General features: G+C 44.6%; 1 protein-coding gene across 1 annotated transcript in view; it reads right to left on the reverse strand.

Moving 5' to 3' along the window:
* The window catches only part of CCDC187 (coiled-coil domain containing 187), a 296,756-nt gene that overhangs the window by 48,004 nt on the left and 221,504 nt on the right, over window positions 1-27,248 (reverse strand). The window contains exons 27-30 of the mRNA XM_086919347.1: window positions 20,830-20,959; window positions 16,862-16,992; window positions 13,248-13,345; window positions 8,749-8,834 (exon numbers count right to left, since the gene is read on the reverse strand). Of these exons, the coding sequence (XP_086775473.1) occupies window positions 8,749-8,834; window positions 13,248-13,345; window positions 16,862-16,992; window positions 20,830-20,959 (445 nt within the window). The remainder of the gene's footprint in view (window positions 1-8,748; window positions 8,835-13,247; window positions 13,346-16,861; window positions 16,993-20,829; window positions 20,960-27,248) is intronic.

Below are 27,248 nucleotides of genomic sequence, written 5' to 3' on the forward strand. Positions count from 1 at the left end.
GGACTCAGGGGGCAAATCACAGGCATCAGGCACCTGGACAGTAGCGGGCTGGCCCGCTACACAATCCCCTGTCCTGGCAAGTCAGTCATTAGAGTCCAGGGAGCTTAATGCCTGGAATCTATTTCGAATAGGGACCCCAAACCCCAAAAAGTGGTTAGGCTGGGGATTTCTATTTCCAAGATTATGAAGGGGTTTTTTAATTAAATGACTATAAAAAAAGCCAAGAGGGCGTAAACTTATTCTGTCTTCACCGGGGATTAAAGATGCAGCCCTTAACAAAGCTGTGGCTGCATGTTGGAGGTGCTTAAAGTTAACGATGACACAGTCACCCCTACATGTTTTGCTAGACGTACCTATCCAATCAACCCTTCTGGTGGTTAGAATTTGGTCGGAATAAGCAGTTGGAAAGTCACAGTTATTGTGTAGCCAAGAGACCGTTTCGTTTTTTAGCAAATCATGAGATTCATGTTGGGGTCTAATAGGATCAGTCTCATAAGAAGGGACATTGGTCAAAACGGCCACATAGGGTGCACAGGCTAGAGGCAGGTCAACAGGACGTTTCCTTCTGGTTGGTTTCGATGAGCCCACCTCGTTAGCAGCGGGCTTATTCTGAAGAGAGGTAGAAGATGGGTTAGAAGGTAATGGAGCCGATTTAGCTGCTTCTTTTGCTATTCCATCCCCAGTTGGTTGTTTTTGAGGTACTTTGGTAGGAACTAGGCCAACATTAGTGGCCCTGGACTTTCCAACCAGAGCAATATGCGAGTCAAGCAGCCCACCTAGTCTATTTACTTCAGATGAGAGCTGGTCCAGCTTGTCCACCAAGGGTTTAATGATCTTATCAACCTTTGAATCAATAATGCTTATTAAGAGATCAAACTGTTCAGCATTCATAAAGGATGTAGCATTCTTACTTATCAATTCTTCTTCCCCAGGAGTGATTTTGGATATAGTCTCACCTCTTTTTTTATTACGAGTACGGTACCCCCCCCCCCCCCCCTGAGTAATGGGTGCTTTTCTGCATGCTCTTAATGCTCTAGGGGCCGGTGTATTTTGGGCAGGTGATACACAGGGAGATACGGTAAGAGCGGCAGAAATATCTTGACTAACAGCAGGTTGAACTAGGGTTTCTGTCGAAATATCAAGATTATCCATATGTACTACAATGTTGAGATCAGGGAGGGTAGGGCAGTTACTAGGAGGATTCTCCTTCCCTAACAACATCCTTTGCTCCTTATTAATTTGACTAATCACTTTCACTAAGTAATTATCCATAGTGGCCGATATCGGGGGATTTTTAGGAGCCTTTTGCTTAGACATTATGTATGTAAATGCACAGAATGACCAACTAAAAATACAGACAAATAAAAGTATCAATAAAACAAAGCTTTCATGAACTCCAACAAAGCTGAGTGGTTTAAATCAGCAATATAAGATCAATTTAAAAAAGCCCTTAACATACAGGACCATCAGAACAGTCAAAGCAGTCAAAGTTCCGATATGGGCACAGTAGGATAGCTCTCTCTTTGCGCAACAAATTACCTCGCCAACAAGGGTCAAGGGTGGGGGCCCAGCCCAGCCTCGGCCAGTCCCAGACTGTCACAGACTGTCCGCCCTCAGTCCGGGCTTCGTCTGGCGCCGCCCGTGCGCGTCCCGCGACGCGGGAGGAGCGGCTTGATCTTAAGCGCCTCCGGGCGCGGGAAACTGAAGCTGACGCTGCTACCGGCGTCCCCGGGATGAAGCACAGCATGCTGGGGATTGTAGGCGGCTTGGTCTCAGGGATGCTCCCCCTCTCGGCGGCCGCTGGATCGAGAGCGGCGGCGGGGGAGAGCGGAACAGGCTGCCGCGATGTCCTGGGCTCACACAGGTAAGTGTGTAAGCAGTGCCCCACAGAGTTTTCACCCCCGCTCCTCAGCAGGAGCGGCTTGATCTTAAGCGCCTCCGGGCGCGGGAAACTGACGCTGACGCTGCTACCGGCGTCCCCGGGATGAAGCACAGCACGCTGGGGATTGTAGGCGGCTTGGTCTCAGGGACGCTCCCACCTCTCGGCGGCCGCTGGATCGAGAGCGGCGGCGGGGGAGAGCGGAACAGGCTGCCGCGATGTCCTGGGCTCACACAGGTAAGTGTGTAAGCAGTGCCCCACAGAGTTTTCACAGAGGACTGGATTAAGTCAAAACCTGACCCTACAGGTTTCCTCCCACAAATCTTTGAGGATTCAAGAACATACCGGAGAGTGGGCCTGAAGTCCACAACAGTCATAAACTTCCAAACATACTCGTACTCATTAATATGTACTTGTTTAGAATTTCTATCAGAGGAACATGCTGCCTAATAAAGTGAGGATGAAATATGCACTGCAAATTTATTATTTTTTATTTTCTTGAGAATGGAAATGTGCTTTTCTGTGGAGAAACACCTTCTTCTGTGCCCCCCAAAGGCACTGGAATCTGTTCCTCATCTTTTCCCAATCTGGAGACAGAGCAAATCCAACCGTTTAGGAGCAAAATTACAATGGTTGTCAGGGTGGAATGGCCATAAAAATGTTAGGAAAAACCACAAACTATCCTGTTTCTGGATGTGCCATGTGTTTCGTATGCCCAGCCCTGCTGAAACTCCTGGCATAATTGCAGAGTGCTCACCAACCCCGGTCACGCATGCCGACAGGGAGTGCAGACAGTTCACCCATAGCATGATGGGAGTGCAGACAGTTCACCCATAGCATGATGATACCTTGCTCTATAGCTTGGGTACCACTGCCTCTTCCTCAAGGCAGAGGGAGGTATGCCTGAGTTCTTGTGTGTCTATCCCCTCCCCACATGACTTTTACAGCCTTGTACCCTGTTAATGTAACACTTTCAAGGGACCCCGTCCACATTTCTTTTTTGTACTTCAGATGTCCTTAAGATGTACTTAAAGGAACAAAAAAAGGAAATCCACATTCTCATTCATATAATCAGTAATTGTGGAAATTAACTATAAAGTCGATTTTTATTAATGGAAGAAGTGCCACTGTGGTGGATTTTCCACCAGTATATAATTAGATGGTGGGGCAAGTCAGGGGAAATATGTTGGGGACCGTCAGAGGTAAGTGAACACCCACAAACTAGTAGTTTTTGGGGTATTCACATGCCCCTTGCAGGTTGTTGTTTACCCTGGAAATGCACAAACATTTATTCCTTCCCATGACGGGAGTACGTTGCTTTTCAGGGGTGGTAAAAAGGAATGGACCACCCTAATTTTTAATGGCAGCGTAGGCAAAAGAGTTTCTCCAGAGGAAACTTAAGATTTTCAGTGAGGGACATTTACTTGCAGAACAGTGTGAATCAGGCCCTTTGTGTTTGGGTGAATTGTAGCTGTGGATTACTCTCGAAGCAGTTAAATAGTCCACCTCGACTGAAATGAGAACTGGCAGTCCATGCGTCCTTTAGATGTCATGGAAAGGCCCAGAGGCTGTGCTAGTCCCAGCCTTGTAGGCATTCCTCGCTGAATTACCACTTCAAACAAGTGGAAGCCAACGCAAACATTGCCTGTCGATGATCCAGGTGCGTAAAGTGAAAGAGTAAATATTACAGTTCCTCTGGGGCTTTCAAGAGAATCCAGAAGGTTATTAGGCATTATGCCTGCCAATTCAGAGACTCTTTTAAAGCATAAATGTCTCACCTACCCAACCGGTCATCTGACATTGTTTTTCCTTGTCTCCCCATTCGTATCTCCTTCCCGCCCCCTCCTCCTCCCTCTGTGATTCTTTGATTCAAACTGATGTAACTATGTAACCTGTAAATCGCGGATTCAACTGATATAACTATGTATCCTGTAACTCGCTGATCCTGATGTAAAGCGCTCTGATACCTCCGGTCTAGCCAGCGCTATATAAAACTTTGCAAATAAATTGCTTCCGTGTTTGGAAATTAAAGATGTTGCTAGCACTATTCAGACTCATACCAGAGTTTTTCATAAACCAGCAGTTTTCCCCCAGTGGGTTCCATTGGTATCGCTACCATACTAGAGAGATAGCTTAATAGGTTGAGCAAAGGCTGCAGCCATTCCTATGCACCCTGCAGTTCATGGACATGAAACACCGACATTGGCGAGGGTGTAGAGCAGGTGCGTTTCTCCATATCAAAAACATTTTTTTCTTTGTCGGGGAAAAATAAAAATAGCAAATGGACTTTTGCTAAGTATTTTCACTTGTATATATGCACCCCTGTACAATTTACGCTTGTGTGTAACTGTTTAGCATAGGGAGCACTACTGGAAATGTGCCCCAGTTGCAGCTGTCCATGACTACTCACAATTCTTTGTGAATTCCAAAAATGAACAAATCGACACAAACAAACTGATACCCTAACGGTGTGGCTTTACACCCTTTTTGTGACGTGGGCCCCAAGTGGGGAGATTCAGGTCTAGTCCTGTGTTAGATTTGTGATTTTGTTGGTTTTCACAATCCTTTTGTTCTCACAGGCATATCACCTAGATATCTAGATCAGTCATGGAATTCCAGAAGTAGACCTGGAATCCCCAACTCTCTGTCTTTGTAAAACTGCACAAGTGTCATTTGCCCTCTAGTTTTTCCCATTTTTTAGGCAAATGTAGTTTTTTTTATGCTGTACAGCAAAGGGCATGCTGTGCCTCATGGCTAAAACCCAATGGGTCCCAAAGCCAATAGATGGGAAAATCAAAAACAAAATGACATTTGAGTACCATAAAGGCGCTTTTTTGTAAGGTGGAAGGGCCAGCTTTAATTTGATGTGCCCTCCAGAAAATGCACAAAAAACATTAAAAAAGGGACTGACAACGGTAGGGGATCAGGTGGATGGGAAGTAACAGGCGAGGTAGGGAAAACTAGGAGGAGGGAGATGCGGAAAAGCAAAACATAAGGATGAGAACAACGCAGAGGACTGGGGAAGAAACACTCAAGAGGAGAGAGCAATACAGAATGTGTGGGAGCAGTTTTTAATGATTGGGGAGAAGCACATGAGGAAAAGAGCTGTAAAACACATGCATTCTCATGGAGTGTTTAACCAAAAAGAAAAAAATAGTTCCCTGCATGTGAGCAGAGGAAGAATACAAGTCATTGAAAGGATGGCAAAGAGGCTGTGCTCCAGGGGAGGGACAAACACAAGATGGGCAAGAGGAAAGCCACCAAACAAAAGCAAGCAAATAAGACAATAAAGCCAACCATTGGCTGTTTTATCTGTAAGACTACTAGTCTTTCTCAACCAGACTGCTCGTACCATCTGGTAAGTGAGAACTGATAATAACATAAAAAATGGTGGTAGGCGAGACTTAGAAACAACATAAAAGGAAACCAAATAAATATACAGCTTGCTGTCAAGGGAGAACATATTTAAACGTTCAGATAGATGTATTAACAAGTATGGAGTTACAACTGCAAATCTCTGTTGTACGGCAGCTCCCTTGGCTACTTGGCTGAGGTCTCACCACACACACACACCTAAGTCTAGTCGCTAAATGTGCAAGTAGAAGAGAACCCCAAACATAAGCATTTGTACTCGGTATAAGAACTTTAGAGAAGGGTTTGGTACTCGCACAAAACCTGTAAATACAAATATTACGTAGAGTCTCTGACTGTTGGCGGGGAAATTGTTTTCGGCCAATTGAAAAGGAAACAGAAAATTAAGTTAGCTGTCAACTTAGGATAAGTGCTAAACAACCGTGGATAAAGTGTTCCTCAGTTAGGAGAAAATTTAGAAAGCAAACATGTAATTTCCTCTTTTTTGCCTCAGTCATTTCCAACTTAGATCACTTGAAATGGGGGCATCTGATGGTCATTTAGCAAAAGCAATGTTTTTTTTTCCTGCTTCGTGAATCTATTATTTTTGCACGACATTTGGTATTTTATAAATATAATGATACTTGGTGGATCTAATCCCCCCCCATTAAATTGCCTCTCTGTTAACACGTCTATCCTCCATATTGAGGGTAAGTGGTTTTGCTGTTAAAGTCATTTTGCCATTGTTGTCTTACACCTGATCAGTGTGAGCAAGTGCATCTAAACACATGAAGGACTGTATTTTACTTCAGGGGGCATAGTCACCTTAAAGCACAAAATTGTTTTATTTCCTAACGAATGAAGCAAATAAAAGTAAGCGAATATTTGTGAACCGTACATTCACAACTGCACTGGTGCACTCTGTATAGGTTTTACAAATGCAAAACAGTCATTTGCAATACACAGGACTGCTTTGCAATTCATAATTATCATTCAGTATGATATTGCACAGACTGCAAAGCGTTGTGAGTTGCAAGGAAAATACAGGGCAGGAGAGAAGGATGCCCCCTCCTCACAGCGCACAATGTAATGTATCAATGCTTTGCAACCTCTCCTGAGATCTCAAAGCTACTTCTGACCGGAAGCTGTTCATGGTCGGTAGCCTCCATTGTGCAGGGGGCTGTTACGTCAGCAATGCAAAAATGTTTGCGGCATTATGACCGCTGTCCAGGGCACAAATCCTAAAAAAAGAAGTGGTGAGGCTAACCAAAGTTAGCAAGTATGCAAGTAACATCATGGCGCATGGCATCACAGCGCATGACACACGGAGCGTGACATCGACATGGCATCACAGGAGGTGACATCACAGCCCATGACCGCCCAGGAAGTGACATCACAAAGAGTGACATCAGATCTTAAGACCTCACACATAGGTTTGGCATGTCTTTCAGGAGTACATTTGAGTGCATTATTATATTTAACAGATTAGATTTTGCTTCGGAGATGTGCCAAAAAAATCACACAACCCCAATGCAAAATATGGGTCTCAACTTACACATATGTTCTGCTTAATTGGTTACAAAGTCTGCATTTTAAAATATCTTTTGGGGCTAAGGCAACTGCTGCATAGATCTTTGTGTGCCCAGTACATCTCAGGGAGTAATAATAATGGTATGATAACACTGGAGGGTAATGACCTTGCTGGAGAGATCTGTGTTTTGTCTAGTCCAAGTTTTGAATCAAAGTATCATAGAGGGTTAATATTTCTCCTGCAAAGCCCATAATGTTACACGCAGATGACAGACTTGTATTTTATATAGATGGGTAGGTGGGTTACTACTTTTAACACAGAGATCCTCTTGTTACTTGCAGTTCATAAATTGTAATCCTTCTAAGTTCAAACATAGCACGGTGAGCTATGAAGGACATACAACTCCTACACCTTGGAACCCTCGCTGTCTTATGTAATACATCCTGCACACTGATTTACACTCATATGATTTATTGTTAATGTATAATGTGTACATGTGATGTAAAACACACTGGATTGGAATGAGTAGTGATATAAAAGAAATAAAACAAGATACTGACATTTCAATTGTTATTTGTGTAAATACCGGGACAAACCAACACATCTGACATTATTACAGTGCATTCAAATGTCCTATTTAAGTACCTGTGAAGCAATAACAAGCTTTAGCTCCGCGGCAGGATACTCAATCAAAAGGAGGCCTAATGGCTCCTTAACTTCAGCCTTTGTTTTGGGCTCAGTTGGAATTTAAAATAACAAAGTCCCTCAACTGCACCCTGCTGCTAGGAATGAAAGCGGACAGCGTGCAGGCGCTGCTGAATGTGTCCTGGTGCCTGAACCTCACACTGGGACGAGTTCAGCATAACTTCTTGGCAGGAGAGACGGCGTCCACCCTGTGAAAAGAGTGGGTAGATGTTGTCTACCCGTGTGTAACCTCAACTTGTGCTCTGCCATGCAGGGTTGGCTTGGTAAGGCGGGCAATGCGCTGGTGTGAGTTGCAGCTGTGGGCTGGTTTTCTGGGCAGCATGGAGGCTGATTTAGGCGGTGTCTGTGCTGTTCAGAAGCCGTCAGTGGGTGCCTGAGCATCCTTTCCGGAGGCAGATGGGCCTTTGTTACCCCCCCTTCTACCAATGAGGTGGAGGTCCCATTCCCAATCTCTCACTGGGCAGGCCCTTTAATGTAAGGGGATTGAGCAGGGGCCTGAGCAGAGGTGGCCTCATTTATAGGCAGGTGTGGTTCACCAGTGTGAACTAATCCGTGCACAAAGAGTCCTGGCAGCATTTGCATTTTTTTAATCTCAGTGTAGTTAAGAAAACATCCCTATTTTAGAGAAACCCCGCCCCTCCATCTTTTCATAGTACATAACACCTTGGCTGCTATGGCTTTTCCCCTTCTGTGCTGATTGATGGATGAATCCCATTATACATGACGAGCTCAGCTCGTCATAAGCAGCGAACTGAAGCAGTGTTTTGCAAAAAGGCGCTGTCCGCAAATGTGGGCCAGTTTATTTTAGGGTGCCTGGCTTATTTTGCATTTCAATCCAACCCTGCTTGTCCTTGTAAGGGGCAAGAGATGCCATGGTGGTACATTGCAAAAGATAAAACAGAAACTAGTTTTATCTCTTGCAATCCTCCATGCCTTCACCGCAACCGCGTGCAAATGGCCTACTGCGGCATCATGCATATTAATTAGAAGGCCGATCGGCATATAAGGTGCAGAGCACAGGGCTGTTGTTCCTGCCAATATGCTATACCATGGTGGTATTTCATTATTTCCCTAAATCCAGGAGCCTGGACACAAAGGTCTTTGGGTGCCATACAAAGCTTCCTACACAATGAAATTCAGATTTATCAGTGTACAGAAATATATGGTGCCTGCATCTCCTTGCTAGCAGCACTTTCATATTACAAGACCTGGATTTAAATATAGGGGCTGTGTAATCATTAGGAAGGAGTCAGAGCTTTGATGGATTAAAATAAATGTCTACCTTGAACAGCAGCGGGTTCGTGCTTTGGGATTTCCTTCACATCCTGATGGAGCTCAGCTTCTTTGTTGACATGGTCTTCAGTTTCCCTGCAAATATACATGAAATGAGGCGTTACCGGGCGAGACCGTCTTGAGAATACTATTAAAACTGTGATCCAACAGTACACAACTCCACTAAATGGGGAACTCATTCTAAGGATAAAGTTGACTTCATTAAACCAACAATGGTGTGTGTAGCTGAAATGTATTCTGTCTCTTCTGCATATTCCGATAGCTGCAACATTCCAATCCACGTGAAAGTAGGTTTTGTACCAAGGCTGAAAACATGTTCAAGACATCCCACCACAACTTTACACCATACGCATGACTCTGCCAATGCAATGATTATTAATAACAGGAGAACCCCATTTCAGTCTTTCCGAAACTGAACAGCAAGAAGAACTAGGGCCTAATTACGACTTTTGTGGTCCTCCTGGTGAGTGCCATGCCAGTGCTCTGCAGGAGGACTGCCAAAGATGTCCTGACACGGTCTGTCAGATTATGTAAATGTAAATTGATACTTGTATAGCGCACTACTCACCCGCAAGGGTCTCAAGGCGCTTGTACAAATACCGCTGTGGAACCCATCCTGGCTGTCCCTGTGAGGCGTCCACTCCTGGGCACCCCCAAGGTGGAGGCCAGGCATCCTTAGCGTTGTGGGGGCCGTTGTGGAGATTAAGCAAGCTATTGCCCAGAGTTGCAGAGTGGGACTCCATGATTGGAATAGGCACCGAGGCGAGAATTATCAGGTCCGTGGAATTTTGAGCCGAGGCGGAGAATTGAACTCTGGTCCCAGGCTAGACCTCTGCATCAGGGTCTGCCGCTCTAACCATTGAGCCACACTATGAGTGTAATCCTCAGTAGGCAGACATAATGCGGCGGTCCTATGGCAGTGCCTGTCTAAAGGCTCATGGGCAGCCTTAGAGAGACACCGCTGTGGGACCAGCAGAGCACGTTAGTGCATGGGAAGGGATGCACCACGTCATGCATTTCTTCCTGTGCAGGAACTGGGGGTGCAAATGATATGGGCGCCCAACATGTGCCCCTTTGCAGGCACCCCAAGGTGCAGAGGCACAAGGGGGCAATCCTGTAAGAGTCCCCTGAGTTGCCTCACTGCCAACCTTTCCATGGCATGTTCACCGCCATGGAAAGGATGGGGGCGAGGCAATTTACAATATGATTGTTGGTGCCGCAGCGGAACAACCAGCATATTGCTGCCTCTGACTGCTGCACCACTGCCGCAAGATCCTGGCTCCCCGACGGTTGCAGCGGTCCTGTGACAGTCCGACCACCATGCTTAGAATAAGGCAGGCGGTGCTGGATTGTGGCCGGACCGCCACCACGAGTACAGTGGTCCTATGGACCGCCGACTCGTAATCAGCCCCTAGGCCTCTCACATTCCATCAGGTATTATAATGGAGAAGCTCAAGTACTAAATGAGAAGGAGGAGTATGCATAAGTAATTTATGTTCTTAACTGGTGAGAGTTAGTGCGATCACTAGTATAGCGTACATTGCTGAACTAAGGGCTTCAAGGCACTGGTGATCTTGTTCAGAAGGAAATGGAGGGCCAGAGAGTCTGGCCAGAGAAAGGAACATTGTGGTTTCTAAGATTTCTTAAGCAAGATGGATGTGATTGCTTTCCTGATATTCAAAGAGGTGTGTTGCCTTGGTAGGGAAGCTTGCCTCCCCTCCCTGTTGGTACATTTCTTGACTCGGGCGATCAACCAGCTCTCTTCAGATGAGACGAGTAGCGTGCCAGGGGTGCACCAGAGAATACTTATTTGGGGTAGATTGGGCCTGTTCTATATAGGGCCATGTGTGCTAGCCATGCAGTTGTCAACACAAGCTTCAACCTAAGTTCTCTACCGGTCTTAACACAATTATTTTACATCAAAAGAAATTCAGTGTAAGAACCACAGGTTCGATGGGTCAGAAACCTCAGAGCTGCAACTGTCAGCAGGACAAACTATGAATTCATGGCCAAAATTTGTAAATGTGAAAACACCTAGACAGCCTTTGACTTTCAGACCGGCCAACCCAAGGGAGCTAGGCAACAGGGTGGCTATTTCAATGCGGGTGGGTTGGTAGCGGCAAGCGTCTGCTGAATGGCTACCAGTGGATACGTGTGCTTGGCCTCCAGGATGGTGGAGCCCGACTGCCTTGGGTGGCCTACAAAGAGCGCTCCTCGAAGGGTGGAGCTGTGCTGCCAGCGCTTCCTTGGTAATCCTTCTTTTCTTGAATCAGAGTGCCTGTTCAGCAGACAACACTGGTAATTGGAGCCCCAGATAACAAGCATGTTTGCTCTCGTTCATTTCTGGTAATGGAGTCCCTGTCTGGTGTGTAATGATCCTTGTGGGCAGATCGAATGAGGCATCTGTAGGAAAGCATTTGGCAAGGAAGGATGGCACCAACCAGCAAGCATTACCACGGTTATCTACTGGCTTGAGATCATTTTGCTGAGGGCACCGCTCATGTCAAAGGGGAAACAAGCATTGGCATAGCCAATAGCTCTCGCCTTTGGGACCTTATAAGTATTTAGTTATGCAGCACAATATCCTTACTGCAACAACATTAACTGTTGCATGGCTAAACACGTATAAGGTCCCGAAGGCGAGACCTATTGGCTATGCCATTGCTTTTTTTTTGTAAAGTGGTGATAAATGCCGTTCACCAGTCTCCCCGAAGCACAAAAGTAAAATACAGAAGACAAAGGTGGAGAAAGTGGAAGGAGAAAGGAGCTTCTTACAAGTGGCCCAGTGATAAACTAGATGACCAGAATTTGAAAACAGAAAGTGGGACATTCCCGAAGCAGAGAAGCGTGGCTATAATGTTACAACAACCAATGGGGCTCACCAGCATAGGAGCAACACACAGTGAAGGACTTAAGGGAATTAAGTGAAACTTTTACCGACGGTGTGGGCTGAGTTTGTTAAATTACTTTAGGTTAAGAGCTGCTGGCTAATCTTGCACTGGTGAACATGAAACCTTGCCTCCCTCTGTGTTCAGTCCACCCTCACTGAAAGCGGGGACAAGTGCTAAATTTACTGAAATTTTCCAGAACAGATGCATAAAAACAAGACAGAATGGCAAATCCGGGATACTTTATCAGCCTAGGGTTGAGGGATGGGAATACGGTACATGGTAGTATCAATACTGAGCAGTGTTACCGCACCATAACCATTTGATTCCAACTTTTAACACCTTGGGGAAGGCGGTTACCACACTGTTTTATGCATGTTTTTCCAAATGCCATCCTGTTTTCCATATGTTTCTCATCCATTTTTGGCAGGTGAAATGTGCCTGAAAATACAAGGACACTCCTAATCCAGTTTCAGTCAAAAACATGACTTTTCGCCCATAAGAGGTTTTAGCCTCCACCTGGAATCGGCCACTAACATGCGTAGAACTCAAGATGGCCGTAGAAGGCCAAATTACTTCTTTCCACATCCAAGAAGCATCTCAAGGAGAAATGGAACACATTCTTTGTCTCCAGTTACGTGTTGCACTCACAGAAAAATGGTGCAGATGGGCTTGTCCTGTTGTGTTGCACCAAAGAAGATTTTGAGGGATAGGGCCCAGTTATTCTTCCTTTTGTGCACCTTGGTAGCACGTGCAGGCAGCCAAACTTTAACCCCATGGCTGCTAAGGCAATTCCCCTCCTGTGCTGGGAATTGCTATTTTCTATTGTTTCATGACGAGCTGGGCTCGTCATCAGTGTACGAGGAGGCTACACCATGACGAGCCCAGCTCGTCATGAGTGTGGAAGGGGTTAAGGAAAAAGGCGTGGTTCCACAGTCCTTGGAAGTTTCATTAGGAATATTTCTAAGTTGGAATGGAAGCTGATTCCAAATCGAGGCGACATGTGTCTGTTTTTTAAAATGGGAGACCCCTACCAGCCGTGTGTCCCCCGAGCGCAGTGCCCTGGGAGGACAGTAGTGCCAAATCCTGGCATTGAGATATTTGGGCACCTTCTTATGCAGGGTCCTGTAAGCTAACACTAGAGCCTTGAATACAATTCTCTTGCCAATCGGAAGCCAGTGAAGCTGCTTTAGGTACTGGGAAACGGTTGTCCGCCTGGCGATCTTAAACAAAATACGGGCTGCAGCGCAGATATACACCCAAGTACATGGTTGTCAGAATGAGTATAATTGAGATGTTTCAGGAGGTAATATTCTCATGCATGCCTTTTATGTCTATGTTTGATGCAGTTCAAATATTTATTAAATTAGATCGATAAGTTATCTACAAATTAGTTGTCTCCTGTATATAGTCTTTAATTCTCTTGCACTCAGCGGTGCAATCTGCTATCTCACCAGCTGCACCAACCACAACTACATAGCTCTCAAAGTATTCTCACCAACTAAAAACAATATCCGATCACATTTGCATTGTGCCTTATATTTATCCGAATATTTCCCATGGTAAATATTTCATACTACTCAGCGCACTGACTGCATACCTCTCAAAGGTTTGTGAGACATTTTCTGTTGCATCCAGTTGAACAGATGTATTCAGAAGAGGATCTGAAATGCTTTCTTCTTCATGGACATCAATAAGCTGCAAAAACATCAATTAAATAACAGTAATTACAAACTATCAACTTGAGCAGCACAGTAACAAATTGAATGCCGGTGGTATCAATATTTACTAAAGCAGTCCACATATAGTGCACATATAGTGAATGTCATATTTCACAATATATTTACTCCTCCTGTTAACACAGTAGCTCTTTAATGGAAACTACCTTATGGTACCTGCCACACAGTGCAGGGATGTTCACGGCCACACACGGAGGGCAAGGGTGCCCAGCTGGGGGCCACCAATGTCGCTTTCCGACAGCCTTTCTACATTGGAAAGCCCAACATGGAATGGCTAACGGAAACCGACATCATAAGCCCAACGGCAGAAACGCTATCCTTAAGGGATTATGAGGCATTTCCGATCGACTGTCGGGCTCCATAAGCTCATCAGATTGTGTCAATCGGACCCTCTGACTGCTGCCTTCACCGCACACATCATAATGCACTGGTTGGACTGGAGCAGTAGATGCAGTTTGGACTGCACCGGACAAGCCGTTGATTATGGTCCGAAACGCATCGTAATCAGGCTCTTAGTTAATTGCTTGAAACTAACTATGTTGAAAATTTTCAAAATACACAAAACAGACCCTGGATGGCAACAGAGTACAGTATTAATTACCACAAACATTCCAGAATCCAACAGACCGAAAATTAACAAGTATCTAAAAACTAAACACAGCATATCCCTTAGTTATCATAATCATACATTGAAATATTTCATAAACAGAAACACATTCAGAAGTTTCCTAAAAATCAAAGCAGCAATTTCCTAAAGTTTTGAGGAAGTCAATTCCATAGTGCCAGTAATTATTCAGAAATAGTGCTATTTATGTTTCCAAAACAAATAACTTTCTTCACAGTAAACTTACATGTTATGTATAATTTGTACAAATCATGAACCTTCATAGTTGCGCAACCACCTAATTTGGATTATCAAAACACACACTGTATTTGGCTTATCCAATAAAATTCCTCTCCTTTTACTGAATAGTGTAACTTATTCACAAAATTAAAGCCTGTTGCTGTCAGGGTACCACCAGATGCAACAGTTACTAGCTTGAATCGTGAAAAACAGACAATATCAGAGGTAAAACTACTTTACAGTATGTAGTGAAAATAGCTTTTGGATCCTGTCACTGCAGGGAAATACTTAATTAAATATGTGGCAACTCCTACCTTTGTACGTTATGTCCCAACAGCCTGCACCCTTATGGGTGACTTAGCTTATATTACATGTAGGTTTCTGAACATACACTAATGGTTTCCTTTGACATGGGGTTGAGGTTGCATTGCCCAGCATTTCACAGGTGCACTGGCAGGCCTCAAGTCAGCCTTTGTAAATCACTCATGCAGATGGTGTATTGACCCTGCGGCTCACAGGTAAAATTAAAAGTGTACGCCACTAATGCATTTGTGTGCACACGCGAGTGGGTAAGCCAATTCTTTCACTATGCCCTAGAGCATAGACCAAAGTCTACAGGTGCTCAGAGCCATAAAAACAGTACAACACATCTAAAAACAGTGCAAAAACCTTTACTGGGCAGTTGGAGACTAAAGGCCTCATTCAGAGCCTGGTGGGTGTCCTGCAGGCCCCCCACAAGAGCAGAGGCTGTGTCCTCTGTGCACCTGGTGGAGCATCACTCACCAGGCTTAGGGATCCCTGTTAAATATGTGGGCATGCTTGTGCCTTGAGCTTTGCCCCTGCTTCAGTGGCACCAGTGAAGACACTTATCCTTTGCCAATCTTGCATCATGTTTGATGTGCCAAATGATTTGTTTTCTGAAAACAAACAACAACCACCCAAAGTGAGAATTTGATTTCAGGGAAGAAACACTGGTCCTGACATTCAGGGAATTTCTCCTTCTTTTTCCATGAGTAACACTGTGCGTTGTCCCATCCTGGATCCCCATACCTCGAGTGGTGTCCAGAGGAGGGAATGGAGCTGATGGGTGCTGCCCCAACATCGGGAGGGAGGAGCACCACTATGACTAGGGGACCAGTGGTGGACGGACCACTGGGTCAGAGATTTATACCAGGATGCCATCTGAACCTTCACCGGTGCAAAGTTAGCACTTCCCCCAACCCACAAATAAAACAGAGGAACGGTAAGCAGGGCAGGCAAGAGCACTTAAAATTTCTGATGCTGCTTCCACTCCTCCAGACTCAAAATGACCCATTACATGCCTGATTCGCAAAATGTCATTTGCTCATGTTAGTTCAACTCCCCATGCAAAAAGTTTGATTTACGACATTGCAATCATAATCCTGTTTACTCATTTACAATTCTACCGGACAAGGCCAATAATATTGCATAGAATGGAAATCCTTCTCTAGTGTCAAGGAGCGGCCACTTGAGGACAGAGATGTCCTCAAAGTTGGGGAAGACCAGGCACTCTTAGGATTTACAAACAATTCAATGACTTATTTCTACTTAGGAAACAGACAGGAATTTACTGCTTTAAAGGGCAGGAGTATCTTTGTGTCAAAGTGGGGAAGAGAAAGGAAACACTCCTAAAGTTGGTAGGTATTTAGAGGAAGTTATTTATTCATTAGGAAAATATCTTCTCCCTGGAGACCTAAAAAAGAACGAAATTAAAAGGAATGCTATTGTACTATTGTGTTGCTGTTTCCTCCTGCACAATTGTACTCTACGTACACTTGTGTGCCCACATAGTTCCAATTGCTAAAGCCTTTTAATAATGTATATTTTGTTGAACTTCTTCATACCAATCAGTAAAAACCTGGTACCGTACAATAAATACTGTCTTTTTAGGAAAAAAGATTTAACTCTATCTGTTTCTTGTACTCCTCTCGGGCGGTGCACAAAGTCTTCTCACTGGGAGGTTAGGGTAAGCTGTACAAGAAGGAATGAAATATCTATAGGGCACAGGGACTGAGCTTATTTAAGTCGTGTTCTCCCAAGACCTGCCGAACTATAAATGACCAAAACATATGACAAATATTCATATCCTCTCCCATTTCCCCTAGATTGAATGGGCAGTCAAAGTTGTATCTTTGTATTTGCATACTATTTTTCGTCACTTTCTAAAATATAATCTATGCAATCTTCATGGGACAAATTAATACATATATCAAACTCTCTATTATGATTTGTAAGCAGGAAGTGGGTAGTGGTCCTGCTCCTACATAATTCAATCTTTTTTGTCATGCTAGTCTAAATAAAGCCCCTTGAAAGAAATAATAGTCTGGGAAACCAACCAGTTGAACGTGTCTGTTACTATTGACCATCAATGCTTCTGATTCACTGGAGAGGAAAGATGAAGGTCTCCCAATCAATAGATGAGAATCTCAGTCATGGTAAGTCAATGCTATTAAGATCATTGTCGGAAAGACGCAATCCAATCACGTGACATAGAGCTCCATTTTAGTTTATACCACATGAAGGAATTATATAGAAAAGTTAGACCTCTGCATAACAAAAGAATTAAAACTGATTCTTTATACGACTCCCAAAACAATCAATTTCACTTGCCTTCAGCTGATCACACAGATTCTCAATCGACTCTGGGAAGCCATAAGGTTTGCCTGGCACGCTGTGCGCAACTTTCATAGTCGGAGATTCAGCATCCTTTAATGAGCATTGGGAGTCTTCGGCTTGCTGATCTGCATACATAACAAACGGCAGTCAAATAATCTGTTCTTAGCAAAATTCTCTAGTAATATCTTATAGAGCACGGCCCAGTTAACTGGTTTGAAGAGTATACGTTACATGTTTGATACATTCAGACACCTTGCATAGAACATAATGTAGTCAACTAAGAAACAAGTGCATCTATGAGTTGTCGGTATATGCCTACGATTTCGGCAAATTTACAAATGTTTGGGATGCACAAAATACACAGGTCAATGTCCAGCAATCTATGAAAATACAGATTACCGTCTGTAAACCAACTAGTCATACTTATGCAGATTATCTGTAGATGGGCAAACTGTCGATTAGGTCGGTTAGGAGAAAATGTATGATGTCCCTTAAGCCCCAATTCATCTATATTTCGCAAAGATTTTCCATGTTAACTAATCCATTCACTTTATACTCCCTGAAAAAATGGATGTGTCTAACTCCCACCATCAATGCACACCGACTTGAACACTTTTAGAAGTAATTTTAGGATGGGAGAATGTTTGTAAATGCACCTAAGAGTCTTATTTTCTAGGCGTTCCCAGCCTTCCCAATGGCCTCCCACTTTTCCCTGTGAATTCTCAGTTTCACACCCTTTTCCCAAATGCAAAATCTAATAATCTGGTGCATTTTACTGTCTCAACTTCCACTTTTTATTATATTCTTCAGGCTATGGCATTTTTGGTCACATACAACACTGTATGTGCTTCAAATTAAAACCCAGGTGCACAAACGATTCCTGAGAATTGGGCCTACTGTAAATTCAACAAATTCACCATATAGGAATAGCAGGATATATTTGTGGATACGTTAATATTAGCCCGGTTGAAAGTTCTTTCAGGATTTCTTTTGAATTACATTTTTATTAAAATGGTACATACAATGTCAACTTAACTATAAGTTCTAAAACAATAACAAAATGGCTTCAAACTTGATCAAGGTATCTGGCAGGGGTTTCGTGTAATAATGATGCATGTTTCATGCAAGACGGGCCTGACTGCGTGCAGACATGACTGCTTAATATTAGGAAATGCATGTAACTGACGTAGCACATAGAAACGCAGACTCGCTGTTTGAATGGTAATGCTAACAAACGTGTGCTCGATCACCTTGCTTTCGGTCTACAAACTCCATATTTTCTGACACCACTCAAACTAACAAGACAGAGATGGAAAGCTTTCCACTTTCCTGGTGTGGCATTGTAATTGTAGCTGCAGGGAAGAGGACCCTGTAGAGATCCGTCTTGGAAGAAAGAAGAGAGAAGTAGCATTAACTTCCATAGCGTCCATAAGCTTCTACAAAGTGGCACCGTTTGCACATATTTGCTGCAAAGCTGGAGCTGAGCGTACATGACTCTCCTTGATCCATAAGTCATCACTGGTGATAAAGGTATGTGGTGCATCATTGCAGAGGTCGGTTAGACACACAGACCCGTTGCTGAGGGGAGATGCTGAAGAACTGCATTGTGACTGCTGACCCAATGACAACCAAAGGTATCTGGGAAACTACATATGGCTCGGCTTAATATAAGCTTAGTAAATTAATATAGCTATATCTAGGAAAACCGACCATATCTAGACACTTTGGGTAGGGATCAAACTAACACGTTAAAGATGTGTGATGAAATATGATTGGGCCCCAGCTAATATTCACCCTGATCAGCATCTTATCTGCTGTGTTGCCTATAATTATTATTACCATTATGAGTCACATGATTTGTAGACAAACACTGCAAATAATCAAATGATAGTTAAATACAAACCAATGTGTGTGTGTACTGATTCTGGGGTTCAAGGGCAGGGCTTCATTTATCATCAACTGCAGATAAGAGATTCTCTGAAAGGGTTGACTCAATCAATCAATCATTTGTAGAGCACACTACATACCCGCGAGGGTCTCAAGGCGCTGGGGGGGCCGCTACTGGTCAAACAGCCAGGTCTTGAGTAGCCTTCTGAAGGTCAGCAGGTCTTGGGTCTGTTGAAGGCTCAGTGGGAGGGTGTTCCAGGTCTTGGCAGCGAGGTGGGAGAAGGACCTCCCGCCGGTGGTTGTTCTTCGGATGCGCGGAACTGTGGTGAGTAAGAGGTCGGCGTAGCGTAGCTTGCGGTTGGGGATGTAGAAGGAAAGTCGTCTGTTGAGGTAGGCTGGGCCGGTCTTGTGGAGTGCCTTGTGTGCGTGGATGAGGAGCTTGAAGGATATCCTCTTGTTGACGGGGAGCCAGGGCAGGTTTCCCAGGTGGGGGATGATATGACAGTGGCGTGGTATGTTGAGGATCAGTCGTGCAGAGGCGTTTTGGATGCGTTGCAGTCGTTTGATGAGCTTGCACGGGGCTCCCGTGTAGAGGGCGTTTCAGTAGTCGAGTCTGCTGCTGACGAGGGCCTGGGTGACTGCTTCCTAACACTACCTATCTAATAGAGAATAACTCGATAGAGAGGAAGTGAGAGACACCTGCCAGTTATCCTTTTCTACGGATAGGGTGCACTTCCTTTCTTAGGCTACCAGGTGTGACCCAATCAATGTTGGAGTGACCATGAGTAGACAATGCATGTTTAGCTTGTCTACTCATAACTGTTAACTGAATGTCAACATTCACTCTAATTAGGCACTTCCAGTGGGAAAGGATCAGTCTGTCTTCTTTCCAGAAGTGTGGAAGGCTCCCATCCCAGCAGACAGTGAAAAAGAACATCTAAAAACAACCAGTAAATATTTCTCTACATTTATGGATGGACAGGGTGGTCTCTGGGTGAGGAGTCAGAGGGGCATGGAGGATTAGAGATTGTGAACGACCTTGGAGAGGGACCAGTAGAGACCCACTGAAAGTTAAGGTAATTATGGTCAAGTTCCACTTTCTGACTGCAGAAACTGCATACCGTCCAAAACAGTTGACTACATAGTAGGAAATTCCAAATCCTGATTTAAAGAATTTGACTTTGCTGAATTTTCTATGGCTATTCCATTTAATTTAATTGAAAGTCCACCAGTTTATTAGATGTCTTGATGACACAAGTATAGTAAAAGGAAGGAGAAATGGATGTTTCTGTGGTGTGACCTTTAAGGCAGTTGAGACCTTCCAACCGAAACAGTAACACATTTTCTTTAAAAAAAATGATGCAGTGCAAGTTCATTTGGAATCACGAAGCAATTCAACCATTCACATTCTTCATACGCTGTAGACAAGAGAGCATTTACATTGAAACATATTCATATTAAGAAACAAGCAGAGACAAAACATGTACTATAATATTTTCCTCCAATGCATATTTGTTTTCCTGTGGACAATTCACAGGAGGAACACACCTACAACTTTCATAGACTTTTGAATGTACAAAATAGTATTTTTGTGAACTCCAAAACTGGAATATGCATGAAATTTGTTAGCACAATCCTTCAAATCATAGGTGTATTTTAATTTATAAATGGAGAGCAATACGTTTGAGAATGCAAAGTGATGTTACGCTAAAAGAAATTGGTCCTACTAACCTACTTACAAAATTTTGAACAGTTGACAATTATTGTTTGGCTGCAGATACATATAATAAGTGAGACCCTAACAGGGGCCAGGCACCGGCATATTAGAGTCCTGCTTCTCTAAGATGAAAGGTTCCTCTCTGGACAATATCAGTGGTAAAGGGACCCAACAGACTTGTGGTTTGTCTGGTTACATGTTGCTAGTGAGTTCTAGTCTCATCTCTGTTCCTCCAAACCTGCCATCAAAACACTTCAGATTACAGCTCAGATGCATCCGATGGATTTGTTTGCACTTTTAAGGAATAATACCCATTCAGGATGAAAAACAAGTAAGCATGAAAAACAAGGGAGCTTACCTTGCAAAGCAGGGACTGGAGCTTTCTGTTTTTTGAATGGGTGGTACCCTGGAATAGTGCATTGAGCCAAGTCCTCTCCTGTTTCATTCTGTGCCCTGGACACGGGCTCCTTCCATCCGCTGCCAGCCTGCTGAGGTGCCAAGACACACATACATGTGCAAAGTTAACAAGGAACAGTAAATGAGAGAGGGAAAACAGCCAGTGTTTAAAACTGATATTGCAGAGTATTTCAGACAGGCATGTGAGATGTAAAACAGGAAGCAATGGATATTTACAAATATAGTCTACCAATAACTGTAAGTGCATGGCATTTGAAGATGTGTAAAGAGAACATAGGCTCTGTGGAAATGTTAAAGGAAAGAGCCTTTGAAATGCTGAAAGGAGATTCACTCTGAGAAAACACCAAGGTAAATTGTGGAAAATATTTCACAAGATCCAAAATCACACTTACACAGAGTCAAAAAATGATTATAGGAATGTGCTCGCGATTATTATGTATATCACTTTACTCTAAGTAGACACCGGTCTACACAAAGGTACCAAGCATCGTAAGACTATAACATTGAAGATACAATCTATAATCAATACAAGAATTGATATTGTGCTCTGAGGGTGAAAGTTATGGACTTAGCCCTGGTTTGCTAATGACTTTGGCATGGTTGGATGGCTCTACTTGAAAGCTGAGATACTAGATTGAACTTATCTTTCCAACAGTGCACAGCATTGGCTGTCTCTACAAGTGGTTGGGTGCAAGGAACAGAGAGCTAACCCATTCTGCACAGGAGTAATGGCCATGCACAGACATGGTTCCTAAAAGGCTGGCTAGTCCAAAAAGGCCAACATGTTGTGCAGTCAATACCTGCTGCACAGTGGCAAAGGGCATACATTTCAGGAGATTGAACACTCAGAAAACAGAGGGCAGGGAATAGCCACAGCTAAGGACCGGTGATCAACTTATGATGTACATAACAAAAGGGCACACAAAGCAGGAACTGGACGCATGTTGGCATGAATGCAGACCCCCCCCCCCCGAAGGGCATGGCCTAAAGCCCTATGAAGGTGGGGTTTGGTGGTTGGTTGAATGGGAGGCTGGAAAGATGGTCCTTTCTTTGCACATCAGGAGCTGTATGTAAAGTATTGTACATCCATGTCAGGAGAAAGTAGGACCAAGAGTGGAAAGATGAACAGGAAACATACAACATTTCTGGCCTAGAGATTTATACAATTCCGTAAAACAGTGACCATCAGCATGGTGAGCAACAGCATAGATGCTCTTTTGCTCCATGGAGGAGTGGAGCAGCAGTAAGCATTTGCACATGTGCATTTGCATCTCCTTGTGCCACCAATCTGCAAAAAACACAGGGCCCGATTCACAGAACTAACTTAAGACAAAATCCTAAACTTAATACCATTTTGGTACTCACAGAAGGCACATACCCATTTCGGTATTTACAGAAGTAATTGAGGAGTCCTAAAGTTAGGAGTCCTAACTTTACTACTCCTAAACTGAGATAAATCCTAACTTTAAGACTTTCCGTATTCACAGAAGGCATTTAGGAGTCCTAAAGTTAGGACTCCAAACTATACTACTCCTAAACTGAGAAAAATCCTAACTTTAAGACTTTTGGTATTCACAGAAGGCATTTAGGAGTCCTAAAGTTAGGAGTAGAAACTTTCGGACTTCTAAATGCCTTCTGTGAATACCGAAAGTCTTACAGTTAGGATTTTTCTCAGTTTAGGAGTAGGAAAGTAAGGACTCCTAACTTTAGGAATCCTAAATTACTTCTCTGTATACCAAAATGAGTAAGTGCCTTCTGTGAATACCAAAATGAGTAAGTGCCCTCTGTGAACACCAAAATGGTAGTAAGTTTAGGATTTTGTCTTAAGTGAGTTCTGTGAATCGGGCCCACTGTCTGACTCTGGCACAGCTCATGGATTAAAAAACGAGGAATTCCTCATTTGAGAAGACAAAAGAAAAGGAATATGTATGCAAGAATGAACACCAATACAGCTATGGTTAAGAGAGCCTAAAGTGTTGATATTTCTCCTTCAGGATCTTGAAGATAATGAAGCAGCTCAACATGCAAATATTTTAATTTTCAGAGATGTCTGTCATCTATTTTGCTTTCCCCAGCCACATTCTAGCAAGAAAAGCATGTTTGTACAAGAACATGTTTTTCTGAATGACTGATTGATTGAGTAAAGAATGCATTTAATATGAGCCTAAGTAGCCATAGGCCTCAAGCCCTTTGTGCACTTACATTTTGTAATGACATTTTAAAAAGTTGTCAGGAGATGCAAAGTAAGTATGGCAGGAGTGATCTCTATTTAAATGTTCTATCTTCTGCACTTTTTACATTTTGGACATATGGTTTTATTGGTGAATTGTCACATTGGAAAGCGTTTTATTACCCAATAACAAGCTGTCAATCAGTCAATTCTTCTGCATCAAAATATATACTCTACTATTACATATGAAATCGTATTTTTAAGAACTCTTTCAGGATGCACTTGAGGTAGTCACACTACATGTGTACGTCTAAGATTAAAGCTCCATTAACAATGTTTTCAAGTAGCAAATCGAAGCAAGAATACCACAGGTCTGTGACTCCACGGATATTTACTATATATTTATGGTATGCCGCTCGTACTGAGGTTTTCCAGTGAGAACTTTGCCCTGTGCTACAGGAGTAGCCACACAGTTTCCCTGCCATTCTTGATTCCAGCGTGAGGAGGAAACCACCGGCGAGGCCGCAGAGGAGGTGAGAGGCGCGGCCCCGGGACTGCGAGGACCAGCATTCCATACCATCAGCTGTGTCCTCTTCCCGCGTGAGCCGCGCCCCCTCCCAGTGCCAAGCCCCCACCAAAACGCTCTTCACCTCTCGTGGCCCCCGCTTCGCGGGAGCCGCTCGTACTGAGGTTTTCCAGTGAGAACTTTGCCCTGTGCTACAGGAGTAGCCACACAGTTTCCCTGCCATTCTTGATTCCAGCGTGAGGAGGAAACCACCGGCGAGGTCGCAGAGGAGGTGAGAGGCGCGGCCCCGGGACTGCGAGGACCAGCATTCCATACCATCAGCTGTGTCCTCTTCCCGCGTGAGCCGCGCCCCCTCCCAGTGCCAAGCCCCCACCAAAACGCTCTTCACCTCTCGCGGCCCCCGCTTCGCGGGAGCCGCTCGTACTGAGGTTTTCCAGTGAGAACTTTGCCCTGTGCTACAGGAATAGCCACACAGTTTCCCTGCCATTCTTGATTCCAGCGTGAGGAGGAAACCACCGGCGAGGTCGCAGAGGAGGTGAGAGGCGCGGCCCCGGGACTGCGAGGACCAGCATTCCATACCATCAGCTGTGTCCTCTTCCCGCGTGAGCCGCGCCCCCTCCCAGTGCCAAGCCCCCACCAAAACGCTCTTCACCTCTCGCGGCGCCCGCTTCGCGGGAGCCGCTCGTACTGAGGTTTTCCAGTGAGAACTTTGCCCTGTGCTATAGGAGTAGCCACACAGTTTCCCTGCCATTCTTGATTCCAGCGTGAGGAGGAAACCACCGGCGAGGCCGCAGAGGAGGTGAGAGGCGCGGCCCCGGGACTGCGAGGACCAGCATTCCATACCATCAGCTGTGTCCTCTTCCCGCGTGAGCCGCGCGCCCTCTCAGTGCCACGCCCCCACCAAAACGCTCTTCACCTCTCGCGGCCCCCACTTCGCGGGTGCCGCTCGTACTGAGGTTTTCCAGTGAGAACTTTGCCCTGTGCTACAGGAGTAGCCACACAGTTTCCCTGCCATTCTTGATTCCAGCGTGAGGAGGAAACCACCGGCGAGGCCGCAGAGGAGGTGAGAGGCGCGGCCCCGGGACTGCGAGGACCAGCATTCCATACCATCAGCTGTGTCCTCTTCCCGCGTGAGCCGCGCCCCCTCCCAGTGCCACGCCCCCTCTTACCCAACAGGGACTTAAGCAATTCTACCAACGCGCAACGCGGGACGCGCGCGGTTCGCAGCCCGGGGCGAAGCCCGGGCCAAGGGCGGGCCCGTTGTTGCCCGTTAGTGCCCGATAGAGACCGGACCGGGCAACCCCCCCTGACTCTTGACTCTTAACTGCAGCTTGTCCCCTATTTTTGCCTACGGGATTCACTCAATGACTACCATGCCTGGGAGAACCAGAAGTAAAACCAAAAACGCGCAGTCAGTAGCTCAAATCACTGGCCCAATAGATCAGTTTATCTCAAGGACTACAGAAGTAATCGACCATAGCATATCTCTTTTGGAGTGCAGAGTATCACTCGACCTGATGAACGCTAAACGTTTGTCTCTCGATCTTATGAAAGCCAAACGATCGTCCCTGGGCCCTTTGGCATCTGCAGCTTCCCCCATTCAGCAAACTTTATCTACATGTTCACCGTCCCTACCTGTGACTACCGCTGATATTAACACAGTCCCATGTCTAGTTGACTTATCTGTAACACAATCAGAATCATTACTATCCGATGACCTAGAAGCTACCCCGGACCTAGAAGCATGTCAAAGCTTAGAAACAACTATAGATAAACATCTCCGAGGTATAAGGGAAGGAGCCATCCCCAAACAAGCTAACTCCCACCCAGCTGTAAATACAACAGTTCCTGTTCCTCTTATAGGTCCAGAGAAGGAACCTGGGAGGGATCGTTCTAAACAGTTAGCACAACCTGGGCATACAACGATAACCATCCCAGTAGAAAACAACCTTTTACCACCTCCTATCTTTATTGAGGACACAGATAATCCCTGTAAAACCTGTAAAACTTCATCTCAACTACTTATCCTAATCAAGGATTTACTCTCACAACAGCTCAAACCCATACAAATCAGTATAAGAAATCTGGAAGCCCAACTAGCAATTTTATCACAAACACTTCCCAGCACAACTAATAGACGATTACCCAACCAAGGGACACAAAACGCCACTCATCCCCCAAAAGTATCTCATCAACAACAACCAGTAATAGCAACCAAACAACCTGTCCCGGTTATTCCACCTTCCAAACAAACAAACACTAACTCTCAAATACAAAACCGCCAAGTTCAAACTCCCAGTGTACAAAAGACTAAATCTAACACGGAGCGACCTCAACACACTTCTACTACTGGCCCGGAAAAAGCAGCTAAAGCAGCTAAAGCCGGGAAATTACCAGAAAATGCAACTACAGTCCATCCATCAAACAAATCGACATCCAATTCCCCCAAACCAACAGTGAAACAACCTCTGCTCACACCCAAAAAGGCAATAAGATTTAGGCGCCCAGTCCATCTTCCACCGGAGGCAACCCCATACACAATCATTCTTACAGGGGTACCCGAATTAACGGAAGATATGACAGAAACAGCTTGGTCACTTAAAAATAAGGTGATGCAGTGGCTAAGCATAAATAGACCACTAGAACCATACCTCTCTGGAGGGATTTCTACTGCCCGCAGAGTAGTATGGATAGGGGACGAACCCAAGTCGATCCACGGAGACTGCATTATAGTAACTTGCAGGGATCCATCTACTGTGGATCACATCTGTTCATGGCCTTCTGTGGAGAAGAAGGGTGGAATAGATCTCCAGCACCTTTCTTTTTTCTATCCTCCACTGAACTCCTATCAATATACCTCTATCTCGAATTGGCAGCATCCCCAAGAGGATCAATGGAAACATGTGGGATTTAGCTATGGCCGTGGAAATAGAGACAGAATCAGAGATTGGCAAAAGCAGCCCTGGCAAGGTAGACCCTATCATCCACTGGAGGACTGGCAGGGTTTCCCAACAAGAAATCGTTATGACTGTCTTGAGATGGTTGATTGACCGTTAAGACCTCAAAAACTCAAGAGAAAGAATGCCCAAGCACACAGCATCCCCTCTCAATTGAACCTTAGACCGCATTCATCATCCTCCAAACCTGAATGTCAGCTACAACAAATTTCCCCGATCAATATCAATTCCTACCCTGAGTCTACTGTAGACACCTACCCTCATATTTTTAATGGACTGACGCCCAAAACCAAAATTTTGCCCACCTCCACAGATAGCTTAGATCTAATTTTTCACCTATCAACTGATCTGAGAGTCACAAATAACCCTCCTCCGACCCAAACAGAGAGACCTCCAAATGAACCCCCTGCTATACAACTACCTCCTGTCCCCAATATACTGAACCTCTCCATACTTTACTGGAATGTTGCAGGATTGCTTTCTAAATTAAACTTAGACTCATGGTTCGAGACAGTAAGGAAACATCAAGTATTATGTCTCCAGGAAACATGGTCCACCACTGCAAATCATATAATGGGATATAAAACTTTTTTCACTCCAGCAATACAGGGAGCCCTGGGAAGGCCTAAGGGAGGTCTTGTGATCTATGTTGCCAATACGCTTCCCTTTATATCCTTCAAAATTCTAAAAGAGTTCCCATCATATCA

The sequence above is a fragment of the Lissotriton vulgaris genome, chromosome 5 (genome assembly GCF_964263255.1).
Source record: "Lissotriton vulgaris chromosome 5, aLisVul1.2, whole genome shotgun sequence".
NCBI lineage: Eukaryota > Metazoa > Chordata > Amphibia > Caudata > Salamandridae > Lissotriton > Lissotriton vulgaris.